We start from the raw sequence: 20202 nt of genomic DNA, 5'->3' as shown, positions 1-20202 counted from the left end.
TTTATCTGAAGATTATTGTTGTTCTTCTTGAAAAAAATATATTGTTTTTCTAAATTGAAATTTAAATTACTATTTTATTTTTGTAAAATTATGCATTTTTTTAATTTTGAGAGAAGTGTTAATTTCTTGAAGTATAAAAGTTTGAATAAGTAAATAACAATGATAAAGTGTATTTAAATATAACATATTTCTTAGTTACCAGGCTATAATCAATTAAAAATATAAAAGGGTATTATAGTAATCATCTATATTTCATATAAGTAAACAACACTAATATATTTTTTATTATGATTACATCAATAAATACTATCAAAGGAATTTCACTCCCTTCATGATTGAGGACCGTTATGATTTGAATATAAACTCCAATAGTAACTTTTCTAATACGTCTAGCATAAAATTCTGAATGTCTAAAGAATCGATAGGACACGCTTTCATGCTCCATATTTGTATTAGAAATCATATTCAAATAAGCTTTTACTTTTTTGTTCTACATAAGATTTGTATTTTCTTTGAGCTCATCTCACGATTGCAACAATTTTGATTGTGATTTAGTAGATGTGACCTTAATTAATAGTTTATACGGTTCTTAGTTGCCCATATACATCAATGGGAGTAAACCTACTAGTGACGTTATAGCACTCTCCTCAAATATTTTCTCCTTCCAAAGCAATACGTCAAAAATGATGACGTCAAATCTGGAAATTATCAAACTTTAATTAGAGAGAATGAAGCTGCAGTTATGAAAACTGATGCCAAATTTAAGATGGTCGTTTCAAAAAGGTTTTGATCCATTAATTGTAGCGTTATTACACGATAAAAAAAAAATGAGCACTTCTAACGTACAAAAATATAATTCACATCTGTTGTATATTCACTCACATAATAGGGAAAAGCTAACAAATAAGAGAGAAAAATCTGGTTTTTCTCCTATATATAACTTTTATTTTAGATTAATTTCTTACATTAAACACTCTTTGAAAATTTTATTTATTAATCAAAGCTGGAAAAGCTTGAAGATGACAATGAACATAATAGAACAGACTTTGCATGAAGAAATTGTGACGGATATTTCGTAACAGTAACTTCTTGAATAATTAAATAATTTAAGGACACTTTCGGCGGCCGCCGTGAGTGGTCATGCTGGCGTAGCAAGGGCAGGCATCATAGCCGCCGGAAGTGCCCGGCGGCACGCAGCTACAACGTGCACAGCACGTGCCACATGCCCTCTTGCACAGGTTGGGCCTTGATGATAATTTGCACCTCGATGCACAAGCTCCTCCACAATCTGAAAACATTGAATATATGATTTCACAATTTCACAATTATATATTTATCAAATACTAAAAAGATATCAAGTTAAAAAAAATGAGCCAAATAATATTAATTTACCAATATTTTGAATCTTAGCCGTATTAGTCGCAACACCATCGATTGAGTTCACCTGAAATCCAAAGTGAATCTAAGAATAATTTCGAACGATAAAAAACATGTTTAATTGAGACTGATATTAAAATTTACCATTTTATTAGCTTCAACCAACGTATGAACGAGAAAGGACGATATGAAAAGATAAGCAATAATTAAAGGTTTAGAAATCACCATGGAATTAGGAGGAGAGAAATTAAGATAAGATTTGAGAGAGAGAATGGAATTCAAAATGTTGAGGACGTATAGAATGAATATAAATGAGAAACGAATGTCCATATTTATAGTAAATATAAAAGAGGGGAGGTGTTAGGTGAGTGACAAAGTAGAGGAAATTTTTATTTTTCAAAATTTTCGAGGCGAAAGGGAATAATCCATTTTTCTGGTGGGGAAAAACCGAAATAAATTAAAATAAATGAGTCAGTTCCTTTTCGTCTCTTTCTTTTAATTAATTGCAGTGTGGGGTCTTTCCATGTATAGATTTCCACCTCAGATGATAGCCTATAATTTTGGGACATCTTTTCAAGATGCCGTTTAATAGTCGTCTAATAAATTTCATTCAAGTACCAAATTTTTGTTACGATGAGAAAAGAAAAAAAGTGCAACTCATTTGCCAAATAACAATAATTGACACGATTGTTTATCTTCCTAGTGGTTGTACTCCAAAAAAAAATCAATTATCATTAAATTAAATTTATTTTGATAATAAAGTATTAGGGCCTATTTAGATTGATCGGAAAAACAGTATAGAATCATTTTTATTTCAGTTTTATGAAAAATGTTTAATATACATTTTAAAAATGTTCAAAACCTATTTTGAGTGATTGTCAAACACTTCAATTTTTTTTAAAATGATTTATTTTCAAAACTAATTACTTGAAAAGTTAAATCAAACACACCTTAATTTAATTCATGAACTTTCATTTTTCTTTTTAGGTAAAATGACTTTTTTAACCTATTTGAGGATTTTAAAAATTCAAGAAATAATTGAACATAAAAGTAATAGTTTAGAGCTAATTAGACATATTATTCAATTTTATGTCCAATAAATTCATTCATTTTCAAAGTATTATAAATATCAAACAACACAAAATTAAAAGTACACCATTTCATGCGACTAAAGTAATAAGTTATTATCAATATGAGCTTAACTTGATAGTATTGACATGTACTCTGATCTAAGAGGTCGGAGGTTCAATCTTCCATTATACAAAATTGTCTAAAAAAAAAGTAATATGTAATAAAATATTGTCTAGAAAGAGAAGTATTAAAGGCAGGAGAGTTACAGATATGGAGGGAAGAAAATTTATGATATTTGTTATTGATATTAATTATAAATGAACGCGGAAGAACTTTAGTTGAGCTGGAAATTCTAGTAAAAAAGCAAAGGAAAATTGCTCTACAGCTGTACACTTTGTTTATTGAAAAGCAAATGAGCTTAAAGTCTTAAACTAAGATTGAATAAAGTCCTCTATAATCTATACATTATGCCAACTCGATCAATTATGACTAGTATCCTTGTATAAGATAATGTTATATAACTTACATATAGATAATGTCAATTTTCTTCTTATTTTTAGCAAAGTTTGGATTATAATGACGAGATTCTAATTATAGCTAATTATTTGATTGATGCCCAACCTTTAATGTGAACTTGTGTAGGTAGCAAAGATAAAATTTATCTTTTTCTAGTCACCTATGTAATGAAAATGGCTTATAGACAACAATTATTTCAAATATTGTTCTATTTTTTAAGGACAGACGCAAATATGCTAATTAGTGATAGACCATATCCTTAATTAAAGTCTATCAACGATAGATTTTACTATATTTATAATTATTTTAAAATATTGCTATACATTTCATTATAAATCTTAAAATGCTACCATTACGATTATCTAATTTTCTATGGCAAAAAAACAGCCCTATTTATGATTTTATTGACTAATTTAACTTTGTTCCAGATTTTATTACAACAATCGAGATTGTGAATATCGTTGAGAAAAGTTAATTGAGTAATTGTACATATTTGAGAATGATTTTGTCATTTTTAAAATCACTCTAAACCATTATCACTCAAAATTAGTCTAATACCAAATTTTGCATTTTTAAATACATTTTTCACCTCATCAAAACTAGTTTGAACGGATTAGAACATGTTCATAGTGATTTCGAAAATGACAAAAGTGATTTTAACCGTTATAAAATTACTATCAAATATGTTCTGATACCACTCATAATATAAAGTTCTATTCTACATTTTATACCGTCTGCTGTAGACACGCCATCCATTGAAAGGGATTCTAAACAAATGCTAAAGATCAAATCTGGTAAACCATTCGATCACAGCTTGGTTTACAAACCAATCAAACAGACACCCGAGAACAGACTAGATTAGATACAACCCCTTCTATGGTCACAAATATGAGCTAGTAATACCTTGTTAGCTTAGGAAAGTTGAAGAACAACAGGTAAAAGCAGGCTTTATTTCGAAGTATAGCCGTATAAAAACTAAGAAAAGACACACAATGGGCGTCTTTTCAAAGACTCTTTCTCCTCTTTCGATTCTCCTCTTTCGATCCTTCTTTTATTTTAATGCAAAACTAAACACCCTTTTTACCCGTTTCAACTTATCTATTCCAAATATCAATCTATATTTCCCCTTATTTCATTTATAATGAAATGTTTCTATTATATATATGTGTGTGTATGTTTATATATAATAAAGAACAAAAGAAGAATTCAGGAATGACATTAGAGTTTGGGTTTGATACCTAAAGAAAGATTCATTCATTCGACATAAATATTTCCGTTACAGCTTAATTGCAGAAATAGACAAGACAGGCCATATGCACTGCAGGTTAGGTTTACCTATGGTTTCATCTTCAACAGGAAGCAACAAAACCCCGTGATAGATATTATTTTCATCTTAAAATCAGACCTTTTGAGAGAAGATGGTGGAAATCTATAGTAAATAAGTAAGACCATGTTATAAAAAAAACAAAAACTTCTACAGACTACGTGTCTTGAAAACTTATGCATCCTTCACATTTCATGTATAAGCATTAGTCCAACAACTGAGATCCATATCCTACCTTCCCAAATAGAGCCTAAGACGAGCAAGACGGCCTCTCTTTTCCCCGTCATGTGGCATATGCTGTTTTCTTGAAGTTACACCACTCCAGAGGGAAGGCGTAGAACGAGCTGTCCACCAACGAGGCTGCAACCAGAATGGCGTGTTATGTTAAGCTCATCAAGGAGTTGTCTATAAAAATTAAGATTCCATTATCAATCCATATTTACCCACCTCTTGACATAATAATAACAGAAATCAGCGAGAATGAAAGTCTGAACGATCTCCGATAGGAGAACCATGGATGGCCATAATCCATAACCCAATGCTGTTAACAAACGTCCACGAGTATCCAAAACCTGTAGTAATCAAGGAAACATATGAGTGCAAGGTATTAAAATAAAATGAATCTACGAACCAAAATAGAAGATGAGTCTCGGGGTTTAATTAACTTACCTGTAGGACCCAATGTGCACAACTCAAGAACCTTGCAACTCCTAAGGCAAACACATAATGTGCGGTAAATGGCTCAACAATCTAGGACAGAGAATAAACGGAGAAAACAAGTTATTGAAAGCTTTTGAAAAGTATTAGGGAGGAAAACAACAGGATAAACTTGAAATACCAATGATGTCAATATTATTTGAGAAAGGAAACCTGCAAAATTCAGTCTGTAATCTTCAGATTTGGTGAAACACAGAACATTTCCCATACCTTTGTATTTTGCATGACGCGGAGCTGAGGTAGTACTGAAACAGCTTCAAGATAAACACAAAATGCCCAGGCTATTCTATTTATTATGTTATGCACAGTTGTCGGATGGATCACAAAAGATAGCAGAGCACAGGGTATCACCTAAATCAAAGAAATAAGAAGGAAAAAAGGGGTCACAAACAGCGAATTCAAAAACCAAATTTCATATCTCAAATTTTTACCAAATCATCATATTTTGTCATGTTCATAGGGATTTTAAAATACCCATTTTAATTTATTCTACAATGTATGCTTCAACAAGATAGACAGATGATGACTTATACTAACATTTCAATACAGTTCTAATCAATTTATGTAGTGTAATGGTTGAGATATACTTATCAAAAGATGATTTTGAATCACTGGAAGATTAAGAGAGTAATGCTACCTATCCAAATATACAAACATTTGGCTATGTAATTCATAAACCAGATTGAACATGACAGTCCCACTTCCAGCTACAATCTGCTAGCACAAAATCTGAATAATTGAAGCAAATGACATTGAATTGTTGACTCAGCCAAAAGGAATCTACTCTTGGCAATGAACATTCATCCAGCAAAGTGAAAAAAAAAATATCAAACTTCCAACTCAAATCGCAGCCAACATATTTCACATTGCAAAAAAATCAAAGTAAAAGCACTATAACGTTTTATAGGACCTTAAGGTTTAACTTTAAGTTGCATTTAATCCAAGAGTTCAATTGTAGAACGACAGAGTGTCCGGTTTACCTTTCAAGAAAACTCAAAAAAGCAGCAAGGTTATCAAATGTCATTATTATTTGGCTATTCAGTAGCAGAACAGATCTCTCACATCACAACTTCCAGAAAAGGTCAAACAATATTAAGTAGAAAGGCCAATGTTAATCCAACCGTAGAACTCAACTACCATAAAGCAAAATCCATATTTTTTGAGTTCATGTTTAAAAGTGCAGAACAACTGGTCCAAGAATTAAAACAAAGAAATGTATGCAGTGAACTTACCACATAATAAATGGGAAAGTTATCTTTGTCGTCCATGTAGCTAGATCTAAGCTTAAACCGTATCATATAAATAACCCACAGAGTCGTTACCAAAGTTGCTGTATCCAGTAGTGTATGTATATCATGTTCCATGACAAAACTACAATAGAGTCTAACAGCTAGAAAAATTGCCGTTAGTTCTTGAGATTTTAGTGAAAGTCCTGCAACCAAAGATGAGTAAGACAAGAAACAATTCAAATAAGAGCAATCACAAACACGATCCACCAGAACGGAAAATTAGAACTGAAATTGTTTAATATGTAGAGGAAAGAAATGTATATGTATGTATGTATATATATATATATATAAAATCCCATTTCACAATTGTCTCTCAAACAAAAATCGTCCGGATATTCCAAAGATTCTGTGAGCAAGAAGGACGAATTGTTATTGAATAAAATAATAATTTTCTAATTAGAAAACGAAAAAAAATTAATGGAGATTGCATAATACATTAAATCACAACAAATTTCGAAAAGAAATGAGGTCGTTACGAATGCATAAAACCCTAAGACCAATTCCACATTTCAACACGATCAATAAAAGAGTCAAACGGCAATGATAAAACTAAGACAAAGAAAATTACAAGGACCAGACCTGCGCAAGTCCTCTCTTTCATGAGTTTGTAAATGAGGACGGAGATTCCGATGGCGTGAACGGCCTCGGCAGCGACGAAAAGATTATCGTGGTCATGAACCACAAAACGCAAGAAAACAAGAGCAGCCATTCCAGAGACAACGGCGAGAAAGGCCTTGATCTTGGGGGGTTGGCGGCGAACCCATGTGGCTACGGCCTGAATTGGCCTCCTGGTTGCCTTCATTACGGGCTTCCCTGTCTGTCTTACTCGGCGAGCAGGTGGAAGAAGAAGGGTCAGGTCAGGATGGTTCGTGTTCTGCGCCTCTGGGTTTGATGAATTTTGCCTTTTTGTGAGGGAAGATTATAGATCCGGGAAGAAGACCCATGGATCGGATCCATCTCATGCTCCATTAGGATCCCGATGATAATTCTTCCCATTCATTTGATGGCGACACGTGTAATATTGGTGAGCGGGATTTAGTTGTGATTGCCCCTTTAATAAGTTAGGTTACTAGTTTTTGTGTTTTTTCCATTCAAATATAATTTTTAATGCCTCTACTTTATCATTTATATTCTTGGCAAGTTTTTATGCTTTAAAATATTAGGGGAAAAAAATGTCATTACTAATCACCTCAATGTCAAGATAGTTCATAATCATGGGAAGGAACGGTTCTATCATCCTTATCTAACAATGAAAAAACATTTTTATCTTACATTAAGGATAAAATGTATAAAGCTTTATGAGATTAGAAGGGACAGATGTTTTCGAAAGCATGCAAAGAAGTGTTGATTAAGATGGTGGCTTAGACCATCCCAACTTATACCCGCCTTTTGGGATCATATTGTGAGCTAAATAAAATTATGACCATTTTTTTGTGGAATGGCTCTAATGAAGGCAAGAAAATTCATTAGGTTAGCCACTTAAGGAAAAATATGGATTGGGTTTCCGTGATATCTACGTTTTCAATTAAGCTCTATTGGCCAAACAAACTTAGCAAATTTAGGAAAGAGAACACTCTCTTGTGGCTTAAAGGATATGTATTTTTCAAATACCTCTTTTCTCCATGTAGACTTAGTTATCCCCTTCTTATATGTGGCGAAGCATTTTATGGGGTTGTGAGTTTGCTCTCAAAGGAGGTCGTTAGAAGATTGGGGACGACCAATTAATTGATTTTTATTGTTATTAATGGATCCTTAGAGAAATTACTTTCAAGCTTCTTTCTTTTCCACGACTTCTACAATGACATCAGTGGGTAGTTTTATTTTGTGTTGGGTAATGGAATCAAACTCCGATTAATGAGTTTTTCTATTTGAAAGATGTTGAGCTCATCAAGAGTATTCCCCTTTGTTCTTCCAACCAATCCATATAGTTTTTTTGATATATGATACGGGGATTTACTCCATCAAAGATGGTACAAGTTAGCTAAGGCTTGCTTTGACCTCAGAGGCTTCATCCTCCTCATGTCTCAACATCGAGAATTTCTTAAATTGTTGTGGGCTCTTTTATTCCTCAAAAGACAAGATTTTTTTTATGGCATGTTTATCTCAACTCATTCCTATTGACCAATTATTCTATCACTACCTGATCTAGTATTCACGGCCTTTGGTAGAAGTAATCTCATACTTCATCCTTTTGACATGCACTATTCTGTATTTTTTTTTTCTTTTCATGACCTGTGAATTTTTTACCCCGTTGGATATTAGAATTCTCTCGCTCATAGCATTTGTCATCTAGTGGTTTTTTATAGCCACATATCTCCCATTTACCATCCTATCTAGTGGGTAGTGAACATGGGGGACTCCTTTGGTCGTCAAGTAGGCAAGCTTCGGCCAAGTTGTCTAATCATCTCGATAAAGAGGCTTCTCGTTGATCAACCCCTCCTCACAAATCTTAAACTCCAATGTAGCTTTCCTAAATAGCGAGGTAAGAATCGGAGTCATCGTTCGCAATTCAAGTTATGGAATCTTGTTATGGAAAGTCACATCCCTATGGGATTCTATTGTGCTTGTTGAGGCTATTGTCACGTGAATGAAGTTCAAGCATTTTTTGGACTCTATTTGAGATCTTTATCACGATGGTTCTATCCATGGATTCCTTTAGACTAACTTCCTGTCACTCATGAAATAGTTATCCCATGAACGAAGATTTGGATATTCGACAATTTGGCTTGAAATCCACTTCCATGGATGGATTCCACACTTCTTATTGGTTCGTTTAAAATTTTAAATTTAGTCTTTATACTTTTATAAATCATAAAATTAATTCCTACGTTTTTATTGTTTTTTGTAAATAGTCTTTATTAACTTTTTCTATACAAATTTTGAAAACATGTTCCCATGGTACATTTCCTACAATGGAGATTGTTATAATGGTTGCCCAAAGTCCATGAACAAGCCTAAGCTTAATGGGAGTGAGGAGGAGACATAGGAAAATGCCTACTCCAAAGGAAAAAGTAAGTAATCACCAAAAAAGAGTCTTAACCTTACTTATTGTTTGCTTAGTTAAACTATACACTAATTGAACTAAATTAGGCATCAAAGTGTGGTAGAGACTCAGTGATACAACCGATAAATTCTTAAGAATATCTTTTAGAAAAACGAGAACAAACTAGATAAGCGAGTCAAAGTCAAGCCCATAAAAGACCCACGACGACGACAAAAGATGTGCGAGATTCGAATGCCAACAAAACTATTGTAATTATTTGACATAGTTTTTGACATAATTGATCAAATTAATTTTAAACTAAAGAAATAATATCACTCACTTAAAAAAATATAAAATCAATATATTTATATCACATCAATTAAAAAAAACAGATAAAAAAATGTACAACCAACATTGCATAACATAAAGCACATAAAACGACCAAAAAGAATTGCTAATAGTAAAGTAGTAAAAGAGATTTTTCAAACCTCGTACATTTAGATCGGATTTGATAATCATTTGGGCCCGTTTGGTTTTTTTTTTTATTTTTTAGCCAAATTCTGAAAACAAAAATAACTTTTTGAAAGTTACTTTTTCTAATTCTCAAATTTTGGCTTGGTTTTTTAAACCATTGGTAAAAAATAGATAACAAACGAAAAAATTTGAAAGTAGAAGTAGTATTCATAGACGTAATTTTCAAAAACAAAAACAAAAAACAAAATGGTTACCAGGCAAGGCCTTTGTTTTTTGTTTTAGTTTTTGAAAATTAAGTCTATTTCTCTCACATTTCTTATAATGATTTACATCTTTCTTGACTATAATGGTTGAATTTTTAGCCAAATTTCAAAAACAAAAACAACTTTTTGAAAGTTAATGTTTTTAGTTCTCAAAATTTGACTCAATTTTTTAAACCATTGGTGAAAAGTAGATAACAAATAAAGAAATTTGAAGATAAAAGTTGTGTTTATAGACTTAATTTTAAAAAACAAAACAAAAAAAAAAATTACTAAACGGAGCCTAAAAAGATAAGTTTGAAAACTTAAAAGATAACTATCTAGACCTCATTTCTTAGCCATTTCATTTTTTGTTTTTGGTTTTTGAAAATTAAACCTATTTTCTCCCAATTTCTTGTAATGATCTACATCTTTCATAAGTATAATGGTTGAATTCCAAATTTAAAAAACAAAAATAAGTTTTTAAAAGATTCTTTTTTAGTTTTCAAAATTTAGTTTGATTTTTTAAATCATTAGTAAAAAGTAGATAATAAATAAAATAAAAAAAATTGGAGGTGAAGGTATTTTCTGTAAGCTTAATTTTCAAAAAGAAAAATAAAAAACAAATGAAATGAGACCTTAGTTTTTGGTTTTTGAAATTAAGCTTATAAACATCACTCTCGTCTACTCATTTCTATGTTATCTATCTTTTAAGAATGATTTTAAAAATCAAACCAAAATTTAAAGGAAGAAAAATTTGTTATTTTTTTAAAAATAATTTGATTAAGAATTCAAATGTCTAACTAGAAAATATGAAAACAACAAGTACAATTGTTAAAATTCATTTTTTATGGTCAATTTTCATGAAAGTAATAATTTAGTCACTCAATTTTAGTCGGTAACCGTTTATAGTTACCATTCATGACTATTTAGAACCATTTGAATTGACTTGTGAAAAAAATATTTTTTAAAATTCATTTTTATCTAAATATTTGTGGAAAACTATTTTGAGTGGTAAATAACTTAATCAATTGAATTCTTAAAAAATGTATTCCAAAGGCCATGTATCAATTAAAAGCCCAAAAACCAAAAATGAGATGAAATGGCAATTTCAAACATTATTCAACCATTGGGCCAAAATCGACCGTTGCCAGTCGTGGCCGTGGAAAGCAATTTCTCCCAACGGCCACTTTATTCACCGTCGAACTCCGTCTCTTGTTCTCTTGTTCTTTCGTTCCTGTTCTGTGGATCGGAATGGGAAAGAACGATACTTCACAAGCTTCGATTGAACGGCGAAATTGGGGCAAAATCTTCAATGGTCTTACACAAATGCTGCGGATGCAACAAAATCAGCTCGAAACACTCGTCGGCGAGCGAAAACTTCTCGAAGACCGCGTTAAAATGCAGCACGAACGATGGGTCGCTGATTTTCGTCTTTACGAGGACCATATCTCTCAGGTGCCTTTTTATAGCTCTGCAATTTTGTGAAATTCTTCGTCTAATTATGGAATTGGAACTTCCCCCTTTCTTCTGAAAATTAGGGTTTCTGATGAATTTTGGAAATTGCTTCTTGGGTAGATGAAGGATGAGTTGTTATTGCAAGATATGGAACGCTCACTTCAAGCTTCGAAATCAGATCTGCTCACTGGAATGAAGCAGACGGAGCTCTATCTCTACCGATTGAAAATAGGTTTTTGTTTATTTTCCCCTCTTAATCATTTGAAGTTATGAATTGTTAAAGCATTGGAAGGAGGAAATTCATAATGCCTCATTGGCGCAATCTCACTTCCCTAAGTTCTTTAGTCAGATTTCAAGGAATGTAATTCGAAATACGACACTAAGTAAGTTCAAGGATAGGACGCTCGTTTATATACATTAACAACAAAGTCAGTGTGACAACGATTTGGTGATTGAATGTGGAATAAGGTTCAACTTCACGATGCCACTTCCGTTGAAAAAAATTCTCTAATTGGAATATGATTTAAAATACTTTGATTAACCCTTGTTTGTATTTGCTGTACTGTAATTTGTGCTATTACAGTAAGAAGAATTATACGAACGTTGATACCTTTGGCAATGTTGGGATTCTCAGATCTGACAGTAATATACTGGCTTACATTTTCCCAATGCAGAACATTCAGAAGCTGAGTTGGAAGATTTCAAATCCTTCTTTGACGATCTCATCTCTCATAAAAACTCCAATCTACAAGTATGGTTCATGGGCTTCTTTATAATTCTGGTTCAGAGTATTGGGACAAGTTCTAATCTTCTGTCTCTGGTTGCAGGAATCTTCTTTGATAAGTGCATCAGAACCAACTGAGGCAAATGGTGGAAGAGAATGTGTTTTGTCCACATTTGGAAATACAGAGGAAGTGAGACGTTCTACTAAGCTATTGGAAGGTGAAGTAAGGAGGTTAAGGTGCGAGTATGAAAAACTTGCCTCAGAAAAGAGTTTGGAGGTGTCTGCACTGGTGGCCGAGAAGAAATTTGTATGGAACCAGTATAATGTTATAGAGAATGATTTCTCAAGTAAATTGAAGAGTAAGCAGTCAGAGCTTGAACGTGCACACCTAAAGATAGAGAAACTTCTAGCCACATTGGAACAGTTACAAAATTCAAACAATGAGAAGGATGGTGTTATTGCAACGTTAAGAAACCAAGTGGGGAATATGGAAACAGAATCATGTAAATTAAAAGACGAAATTTCCAGACTCTCACATGACTTAGAAGTGCAAAGGAAGTCTTTGAATGCAACTGCCACACCTGTGCTGAACCCATGCAAGGCAGGAAGTAGGCCATCTAGATTGGGAGGCAAAAATGGCACGAAGAACAGAAGTAATGTCACTGTCAACAAATGCACATCTTCTGCACAACCTTCTCATTCGGTAAGTAGACTAATGATAATATGTGATTACATATGTAAATAATGGTGTTGATTTTGAACATTTTTACTTTTTGTGTGTTCATATGGAAAGTTGAAGACCATGGTTATTTGTTGATTTGTCTTGTAGTTTAGTTTAAAATTCTAACTCTAATTCAACTTTTCACCCTGGGTAGGGAAACCAAAAGAAGAGAGGCGCTGATGATATTTCAGATCCAGGAACTCCAAGGTTGTTTACCTCTAGTTTCAAGGTCCCTAAACTGAAGAACGAAATCAATTTGTAGACTTGCTAGTTTGTGTATGATGTCAATTACCATTGCCTTCTGATTGTATTTTGTTTAATTTAGCTGTGTGTTAATAGTAATGTAATATTGCTGTTGCTGAAAGATGAAAATGGTTGTGTATCAATCCAATGTAATCTATCTAAATTATCAATCAGAATGTCTGTTTTAGGAAATTTTTCAACACAGAATTGTAGTATTGTGGGCATGTTGATATAAGTCGTTAGTCTCTATAGAATAGACAACCTCCCAAAACTTTTTATTTGTAAAACAAAAAACTGCAACTACATTTTACACCGTACTCGTGAATCTTTTCAAAGTATTTTTCCTATATACTATTTCTGATACATTAAGGTAGGTTTCACATCGGTGCTGGACAGTTAAGACGGAGGTGACCACTTGGACCTATAGTAAGGACGGTTCCACAGCAATATCAGCAGCAGAAACAGCAACACCGCCACGCCCCAAGGTGAGGTCCTCTCGGCCTCCTGAGCCGACCTATTCTTAGTTCTCATGACAGTAGAACCAACTGTACCAGACACAGCAACAGAATTTGCAACAAAGATCAACAAAAATGGCAAAGCCAAAAGCAATAGCTTGAAGTCGAACACCATCTGCTGAGACTGAAAAGAAAGCAAAAGAACGACGACACCGAGAAATGCAACCAGCGGCATGGGCGGGAGAGACATGGAAGCCATTTTTCTCTCAGCCCATCCATGCTTCCATTCAGGACCTCTTTCCTCCACCACCCAACTCATGGTCTTTTCAGGTTAGAAGCTTTTGTTTTACTGTTTGGTGTAACGATCTGCAAAATAGACACAGAATCTGATAGACGCAAATGGTGAATGTGGGAGAGGGAAGACTTGGTTTTTCTTTTTCTTATAAGTAAACTCCCAACCGACCTTCCCCTAACCACAGGGTTGTTCTTGTAAGATTTGATCTCATCTGTTTCAGATAGCAATGGATAAATAAGAATATAACGCGGCTGTTAGGTCTGTTTTTGGTTTGTTGTTTAGCATTCAGAAATAGACACATGGAAGCCATGCAATGGACTTGACAAAATCCCGGAGGATGGTCATGTGTAGTTATTTGTAAAGATATTGTTTCTAATTTTTCTAAGGAAATATATTGTTCATTTCTTTGCAAAGGAAATATATTGTTTCTTTTATTTATTAGCCTTAACTGTAGACATATATATTCTCCAAAAAAGTTCGACTCTTGTGGGAAGTGTATAGAACTAATGTTATCTAGAGTTTAGTTTAGTTATGCCAATTTAAATCCTAAACTATAATTGTATCAATTTGAACTATGAACTTGGAAATTGTATTTATATCATAAATTAATATTTATATCAATTTGAATCGTGAACTTTCATGAGTTTATCAATTTACACATTCCTTCATATTTAGTTTGAAAAATATCGTGCAAAACATTTAATTTTTTCAATTAAACTTATAAATTGTTATAAGTGAATCGATTTAGAATCTTTACTAGAAATGTATTTGAAAATCGTCAATGCATAACTTTTTTTTATAGATATTAGACTTCTACGATGTCAATTTAACAAAAATTGACGATTATAATTTGAATGGACAAATTTTCAAATAAATCTTAATTGAAAGTTTAAATTGATTCGCTTATGTAAGTTAGATTTAATTGATAAAATTACACGTCTCACACAATATTTATGCAAACAAAACATAATTGAGGGTTTAAATTGGTACACTTATAAAAATTCAGGATTTAAATTGATACAATTATTAGTTTAAAGTTTAAATTGATACAAATTCCAAAATTCATGATTTAAGTTGATACAATACTAGTGTAGGGTTTAAATTGATACATCCCCAAAGTTCATGATATAAATGGATAAGAAATGTGACAAACTTAAGAATACAATTTGAGTTCAAGTTTGAGTCAATCCAATCTCTATTTATCTTCTTTTTTTAGTTCAACACTAATATCCGAAGCGAGTGATTTAAATTTATACAATATATGTATATAAGGCATATGTTTTATTCACTTGAATTATGCTTAACTTGCTACCCAATTTCTAACTAAAGATGGATAAATTATTACAAGTAAAAAGTCTCTAATTCAATTAATAAAAGTGGGTATTGGAGGTTTGATTTACCATTTTTTGAACTATACAAAAATAATGGATAAAGTATATTTTAGTTTATTTCTGCACCATTGTGCTATGAATTCTCTCCTTTAGTACTGCATTAAGATTTTGATTAGAAAAAAATTAAAAAACATCAAGAGAGAACAAAATAAGATTGGAGGAAAAGAAAAATCTCAATCTATGGAGTCTAAACCAAGAATAATGTTTATGAGACTTAAGTTTTCAAACTCAATAATTTTAGAAAATTTAGATGATTTAGCTATTTCGTGGAGTTGGAGCTGAAAAATATCCAATCTTTTTTTTTTTTTTTTTTTTTTTTTTTTTTTTTTTTTTTGAAAAATGGCAACTATACTTTAACGGCCGATTTTCATGGACTAAACCTATGATCTTGATTCCTTTTTTTTCACCCTTATCATAAGTGGTGGGTCTACTGTTAGCAGTTCCCTATTCAAATACAGTATCATTGTAATTTTTATCTTTCCCTTTTGAATTATACCATTTGAATTTGAACTATTAATCTTTTTATTTTAGAAATATTGTTGGTTTATCATTTACATGTTTGAAATCAGTTATATAATATCTTTTGTTTTTTTCTCAAATATACTGTATTTTTGTTGCTTTCCCCAATCAGAAGGTATTTCTATATATTATTCTTTTAAAGAAACTGGTTGGCTCATTGCTTCATTAGTTTGCTATTTTTTAAAAGAAAAAGCGGCTGTCTATTTTTCAGACTTATGTTTAATTTAGTTATTTGTTTAGTTAACCCATAGTTTTAATTGCATTCCATAACATTCTTGGATAATTGATTAGTCAAAATGGAAGGTCAAAATGAAATCTGGCCTAGATTTAGAAAACACAAAGTCTTTTAACCTTTTACTTATGTCATCTCCTAATAAAATTACTAAAATATCAACGAATCACGCTCGAACGTTCTTCTTCTTCATCTTCTCCTCGCCAAAACGACAATGGATGAAGTTAGAAAAATTGAAGCTCCACAGTTTTTTCGATGCCCACTTGATAAGTTAGAAAAAATGGACCTCACTCCTTATTCCTTGCTTCTCGCTCATTTGTGCATACAAAATAAGTTGTGAAAATCAGAGTACAAGGAGTGCAAACAAAGTCCCAAATGATTAGGAGAAAAAGTGATCATGAATATATAAACAAACAAAACCATCTCCATTAGTACGAGATCTTTTGAATGAAACTAAAGCATGAAATCTTCAAATTTTACATTATTTATTTTATGGGTAAAATACATTTTTTGTCTCTAGGTTTTTGGCGTAGCTTCTCTTTAGTCTTTAGGTTTTCAATTGTTACAAATTTGGTTCTTAAGTTTTGAGTTTTGTTTCAACTTAGTCTCTAAGTTTCAAAATGTTATAATTTTACTCTTGTGATTTGAGATTTGTTTCAATTTGGTCCCTAGGTTTCAAGATTTTACATTTTTAACATCAATTTTTCATTAAAAACTCATCTTCAACCATGACTTCAATTTCTATTAATTAATTAAAAATAATTATGAAGTGAAATGATATAAATAGTGAAACTTAAATAATTATAATTCTTTTAATGAATATTAATTTATCAACATAAATCAATATTATAGACGAAAAATAAGTATTTAGTGAATACTCGAGTTAGGTGTAAATTTTGCAACATAGAGACCAAATTGAAGCAAAACTCAAATGTCAAGAGTAAAATTAAAACATTTTGAAATGTAAGGACTATAGTGAAACTAAACTCAAAACTTAAGGACTAAATGTATTATATTTTAAAATATAGGGATTAAATAAAAACTAGATTAAAAATATACATACCAAAAATATATTTTTTCCTGGTTTTAAAAAAGCGAGAATTTAAAAATAATAAGAATGAGAAAAAGTAATAATAAAAGTTTTGGGAGTGAATTTAAATTTAAAGGTAGAAAAACAATAATTGGGTAAAACTAAAAACTAACTTTGAAGTTTGAAGTTTGAAGTAGGGCACTAGCTATCCAAAAATCAACGTCGGGTACCTCGCGGCTTTTAAATGGTTTTCCTGTCTATTGAAAATTTTCATCAGAAAATCTCAAAACGCATATCTTCCGGCTTCCGTTTCCTATTGTCCCAGGTCCCAAGCCCAGAACAGTGAGACTTCACCAGAAAGACCAACCCCATTGATTTCCTCTAACAAAGCCTTTGTCTTTTCTCCCAACTGTTTCTGTTGATAGAATGTCTTCTGAGGATCAAAAGCCGATAAAGAAAGCCAAACTGGAGCTAGACGAATCGGATGACGGAATCAGCCTTGGTGCCCTTTTACAGGAAAAGAGGAAGAAACACTTTAATGTGGCTTCTAAACTTCTCTCCAAACCGAAGAAGGAAGAACTTCAGGGAGTAGATGGGTCGGGAAAATCTCCCAAATTAGATTCTGGGTCTGCTTCCAAGGGCTCCAAGCTTAAGAAAGAAGAGCGTTTCAACTTCCTTGACGATGATTTTGACGAAAAGCCTGCCAAAAAGATCTCTGCTACGAAACGTGATATGGTTCATACATCTTTCTCTTTGGCTTTTTCTCGCATTTTGCTTCCTTTACTGAAAGTAGAGAAGTCGATGTAGAAGATAATAATAGGGAGTTTTATTAGAATGTCTCTGGAGATTTTGAGCAATGTGTATCTCTAGCATGCTGGATTTGGACAATTGTTAGAAACCCCCATTTTTTCAAAGCTTCTAGCGCAGAATTTTGGGCTCATAATGTTATATTTTCTTTTTTATGTACATTGAAAGCTATTAACATGTTTGCTTTTTTAATGGGCTGGGGAGACAGGAATTGAAGAAGAAGAAGAAAGTGAAGGAGGAGGAGAAGAGTAAGAGCTCCAAGAAGGAGTTGAAGAGCCTGAAAAAAGAGACAAAGCAAAAGAAGGTATATGATTTGCCTGGTCAGAAGCGTGATCCTCCAGAAGAGGTATTATACAATGTTCATGTTCTATTCTAGTTTTGGTTGCATCAGTTTTCTGTTTGAGAAATCTTTAGCTGATGTTCTTCATGTACTCTTGGTTATTCAGAGAGACCCTCTGAGGATCTTCTATGAAACCCTCCATAATCAAATTCCCCATAGTGAAATGGCACAGTTTTGGTAAGAAAGTTGCCTCTAATTGTTATTTCTATGGTATTATTATTATCTTTTTTTTTTCTTTAACAAGATACTTGAGGATAGTTTTGATGGTATTATGAACTATGTGATTGTGTTGCCTTAGCATTAGTAAGCTGGCTAGAGTAGTTTTGATTCCTTGAAGATGTTTTGTTTTGTTTGAAATTATGGATTGCTTAATGTGTTATAAGAACAAAAGTGTTTATTTGTGTGCTAAGGTTTCTAAGAACACTCTAGTGGACCATTTTTACTGGTTGAGTTTCTTATTTGTCAATAGAGATTGTCCCATCATGTATAGGTTTCCAAGTTTTCTTTCATGGTTCTAAATTGATGGCTACAGCATGGAAAATGCATAATTAGATGTGTTCACGTTGCTTCGTACCTTGTACCTAGTTACATTGGAGCAACTCATATGCTGAAATTTGTATTTGATTCTGATGGTCGGATAGTTTCTGGTACCAACATAAAATTTATAGCATTCTGTATACTGCAAGGTAGACATTGATTCAATAAACATTTTAGATATCAACAAGGTGAAAGAATTGGAGCAGTGACAAGTTTGGATGATCTATATTGTTTGTACATAACCAACTCTATATGGGGAACTGTACACAACACATTGAGTTTTTTTATCGTATCAATTCTTGTTTTAGGTGTGGAATGTTGTTTTTGTCATATAGCTTTAAATACGTAGATAAAAAGGATGAATAAATTGGGATCCTCAAATGTACACATTGGTAATGAACTAGGGAGTTATAAATTGAAGTTTTTTTATAGTTGCCAATGCTGGCCTCAGCTCGACACAACATAATGAGCAGTGCACTCTATCTTCCTCCTTGGAAGATTTCTTTTGGTATTCTGTATGAACTAAGAACTAAAAAGGGGCAAGTACTCTCTAGTTTACTATCTCATCTTTAGTGAGTCCCAGAATCTCTCTACATAATGTTCTGCAGATATTGTCAATCTTAAGCTAAAAAGTACACTAAACAAATACTTTGCTGTGTGTGATCATACTGTTCACGAGTGTAAGATATTAAACTGTCTATTTTTCTTTTTTAATCAAAGTGGCAATGGAATGGGATTTAGTTTGTTGTTTATTGATGCTTATCATTGTGGCCTTGTGTGGATGGATGAGTATGCAGGATGATGGAGTCTGGTTTGTTATCCAAAGAAGAAGCAAAGAAAGTCTTTGAAAAGAAGCAGAAGAAGGCACCATTGCAAAAATTGAGCTCCCCATTGAAGACTGTGAGTGCTGTAAAGAGCGTCACGAAGACTGCCATTGTCAAGAAAACTGTCCAATCTTCTTCGGTTTCTTCAGATAAAACGACGAAAGTGGACTCCAAAGTCATGACAAAACTGTCGAAGAAGCGCAAGTCGAAAGATGAAAGTTCTGAAGATGATTCAGACGACGACTTTATAATCAGTCGAAGCATAAAAAAGAAGCCCAGAGCAGCCTAATGCATATGTAAATGAACAATCCCTTCTATTCAGAAACTGATTTTAAATTTCTGATTAGTTGTTCCAAAACATTGCATCGACGTTTTAATGATATTGACACTTATTTGGCCATTTTTCTCCCACTATGTGTATGTATATTCTTGCCTATTTACAGTTCTTGTGCCTGATTCTAGACCTCAATAGCTAGTGGGAGCAATTAGAAATAGAAGATTATTTTTTTTTTTTTGGGAAAAATTGAAATGCCTGAAATAAAGTGGAAATCGAAACTTGCCAAAGTGGAAAAGGGGGAAAAAAAAAAAGAGATGAATCACTAGTCGAGCTATTGATCAATGTCTCTCAAGAATAAA

General features: G+C 32.5%; 5 protein-coding genes across 7 annotated transcripts; 2 read left to right on the top strand and 3 right to left on the bottom strand.

The window, feature by feature from the left end:
• Window positions 1–897: 897 nt before the first annotated feature.
• Window positions 898–1722, bottom strand: LOC120086946 (gibberellin-regulated protein 1-like). Of its 2 annotated transcripts, none has more exons than XM_039043755.2 (3): window positions 1603–1722; window positions 1393–1444; window positions 898–1288 (listed from the first exon to the last, which is right to left on the bottom strand). In XM_039043755.2, exons 1-3 carry the CDS (start codon window positions 1705–1707, stop codon window positions 1107–1109), a joined length of 339 nt encoding a protein of 112 aa, XP_038899683.1. In that variant the 5' UTR covers window positions 1708–1722; the 3' UTR covers window positions 898–1106. The 2 variants fall into 2 exon arrangements, with proteins under 2 accessions (XP_038899683.1, XP_038899682.1); XM_039043754.2 differs by having other exon boundaries at window positions 1522–1685.
• Window positions 1723–4194: 2472 nt separating this feature from the next.
• On the bottom strand, window positions 4195–7416 carry LOC120086944 (uncharacterized). Its single transcript, XM_039043753.2, has 6 exons — window positions 6874–7416; window positions 6238–6437; window positions 5216–5356; window positions 4958–5038; window positions 4736–4860; window positions 4195–4648 (listed from the first exon to the last, which is right to left on the bottom strand). The coding sequence occupies exons 1-6, from the start codon at window positions 7094–7096 to the stop codon at window positions 4600–4602; spliced, it is 819 nt and encodes a 272-aa protein (XP_038899681.1). The 5' UTR covers window positions 7097–7416; the 3' UTR covers window positions 4195–4599.
• A 3622-nt stretch (window positions 7417–11038) lies between these two features.
• On the top strand, window positions 11039–13328 carry LOC150029744 (uncharacterized). Of its 2 annotated transcripts, none has more exons than XM_090310399.1 (5): window positions 11039–11448; window positions 11569–11680; window positions 12123–12199; window positions 12276–12875; window positions 13048–13328. In XM_090310399.1, exons 1-5 carry the CDS (start codon window positions 11245–11247, stop codon window positions 13153–13155), a joined length of 1101 nt encoding a protein of 366 aa, XP_090166525.1. In that variant the 5' UTR covers window positions 11039–11244; the 3' UTR covers window positions 13156–13328. The 2 variants fall into 2 exon arrangements, with proteins under 2 accessions (XP_090166525.1, XP_090166526.1); XM_090310400.1 differs by having other exon boundaries at window positions 11326–11448; window positions 11532–11680.
• Window positions 13329–13532: 204 nt separating this feature from the next.
• On the bottom strand, window positions 13533–13991 carry LOC150029743 (uncharacterized). The gene has a single exon (XM_090310398.1). The coding sequence runs from the start codon at window positions 13908–13910 to the stop codon at window positions 13533–13535; it is 378 nt and encodes a 125-aa protein (XP_090166524.1). The 5' UTR covers window positions 13911–13991.
• A 3262-nt stretch (window positions 13992–17253) lies between these two features.
• On the top strand, window positions 17254–19966 carry LOC120085300 (uncharacterized). The gene is made up of 4 exons (XM_039041216.2): window positions 17254–17793; window positions 18074–18211; window positions 18312–18382; window positions 19540–19966. Exons 1-4 carry the CDS (start codon window positions 17485–17487, stop codon window positions 19853–19855), a joined length of 834 nt encoding a protein of 277 aa, XP_038897144.1. The 5' UTR covers window positions 17254–17484; the 3' UTR covers window positions 19856–19966.
• Window positions 19967–20202: the final 236 nt, after the last annotated feature.

Source organism: Benincasa hispida, unplaced genomic scaffold, assembly GCF_027475165.1.
Source record: "Benincasa hispida cultivar pf3 unplaced genomic scaffold, pf3_genome.v1.1 HicScf952, whole genome shotgun sequence".
NCBI lineage: Eukaryota > Viridiplantae > Streptophyta > Magnoliopsida > Cucurbitales > Cucurbitaceae > Benincasa > Benincasa hispida.
The sequence above is the reverse complement of the archived record's forward strand: the minus strand, read 5'-3'. Positions and strand labels throughout refer to the sequence as shown.

Excerpts from the sequence above, each read along its gene's own strand:
- LOC120086946 (XM_039043755.2), bottom strand. The coding sequence starts at position 1,707 with ATGGACATTCGTTTCTCATTTATATTCATTCTATACGTCCTCAACATT. Across the intron at positions 1,445-1,602 it reads TCTCTCCTCCTAATTCCATG|GTGAACTCAATCGATGGTGT; the intron begins GTGATTTCTAAA and ends TTTGGATTTCAG. Across the intron at positions 1,289-1,392 it reads GGCTAAGATTCAAAATATTG|ATTGTGGAGGAGCTTGTGCA; the intron begins GTAAATTAATAT and ends CAATGTTTTCAG.
- LOC120086944 (XM_039043753.2), bottom strand. The coding sequence starts at position 7,096 with ATGAAGGCAACCAGGAGGCCAATTCAGGCCGTAGCCACATGGGTTCGC. Across the intron at positions 5,039-5,215 it reads GCGTCATGCAAAATACAAAG|ATTGTTGAGCCATTTACCGC; the intron begins GTATGGGAAATG and ends TCTCTGTCCTAG. Across the intron at positions 4,861-4,957 it reads GTGCACATTGGGTCCTACAG|GTTTTGGATACTCGTGGACG; the intron begins GTAAGTTAATTA and ends TGATTACTACAG.
- LOC150029744 (XM_090310399.1), top strand. The coding sequence starts at position 11,245 with ATGGGAAAGAACGATACTTCACAAGCTTCGATTGAACGGCGAAATTGG. Across the intron at positions 12,200-12,275 it reads ATAAAAACTCCAATCTACAA|GAATCTTCTTTGATAAGTGC; the intron begins GTATGGTTCATG and ends CTCTGGTTGCAG. Across the intron at positions 12,876-13,047 it reads CTGCACAACCTTCTCATTCG|GGAAACCAAAAGAAGAGAGG; the intron begins GTAAGTAGACTA and ends CACCCTGGGTAG.
- LOC120085300 (XM_039041216.2), top strand. The coding sequence starts at position 17,485 with ATGTCTTCTGAGGATCAAAAGCCGATAAAGAAAGCCAAACTGGAGCTA. Across the intron at positions 17,794-18,073 it reads CTGCTACGAAACGTGATATG|GAATTGAAGAAGAAGAAGAA; the intron begins GTTCATACATCT and ends CTGGGGAGACAG. Across the intron at positions 18,383-19,539 it reads AGTGAAATGGCACAGTTTTG|GATGATGGAGTCTGGTTTGT; the intron begins GTAAGAAAGTTG and ends ATGAGTATGCAG.
- LOC150029743 (XM_090310398.1), bottom strand. The coding sequence starts at position 13,910 with ATGAGTTGGGTGGTGGAGGAAAGAGGTCCTGAATGGAAGCATGGATGG.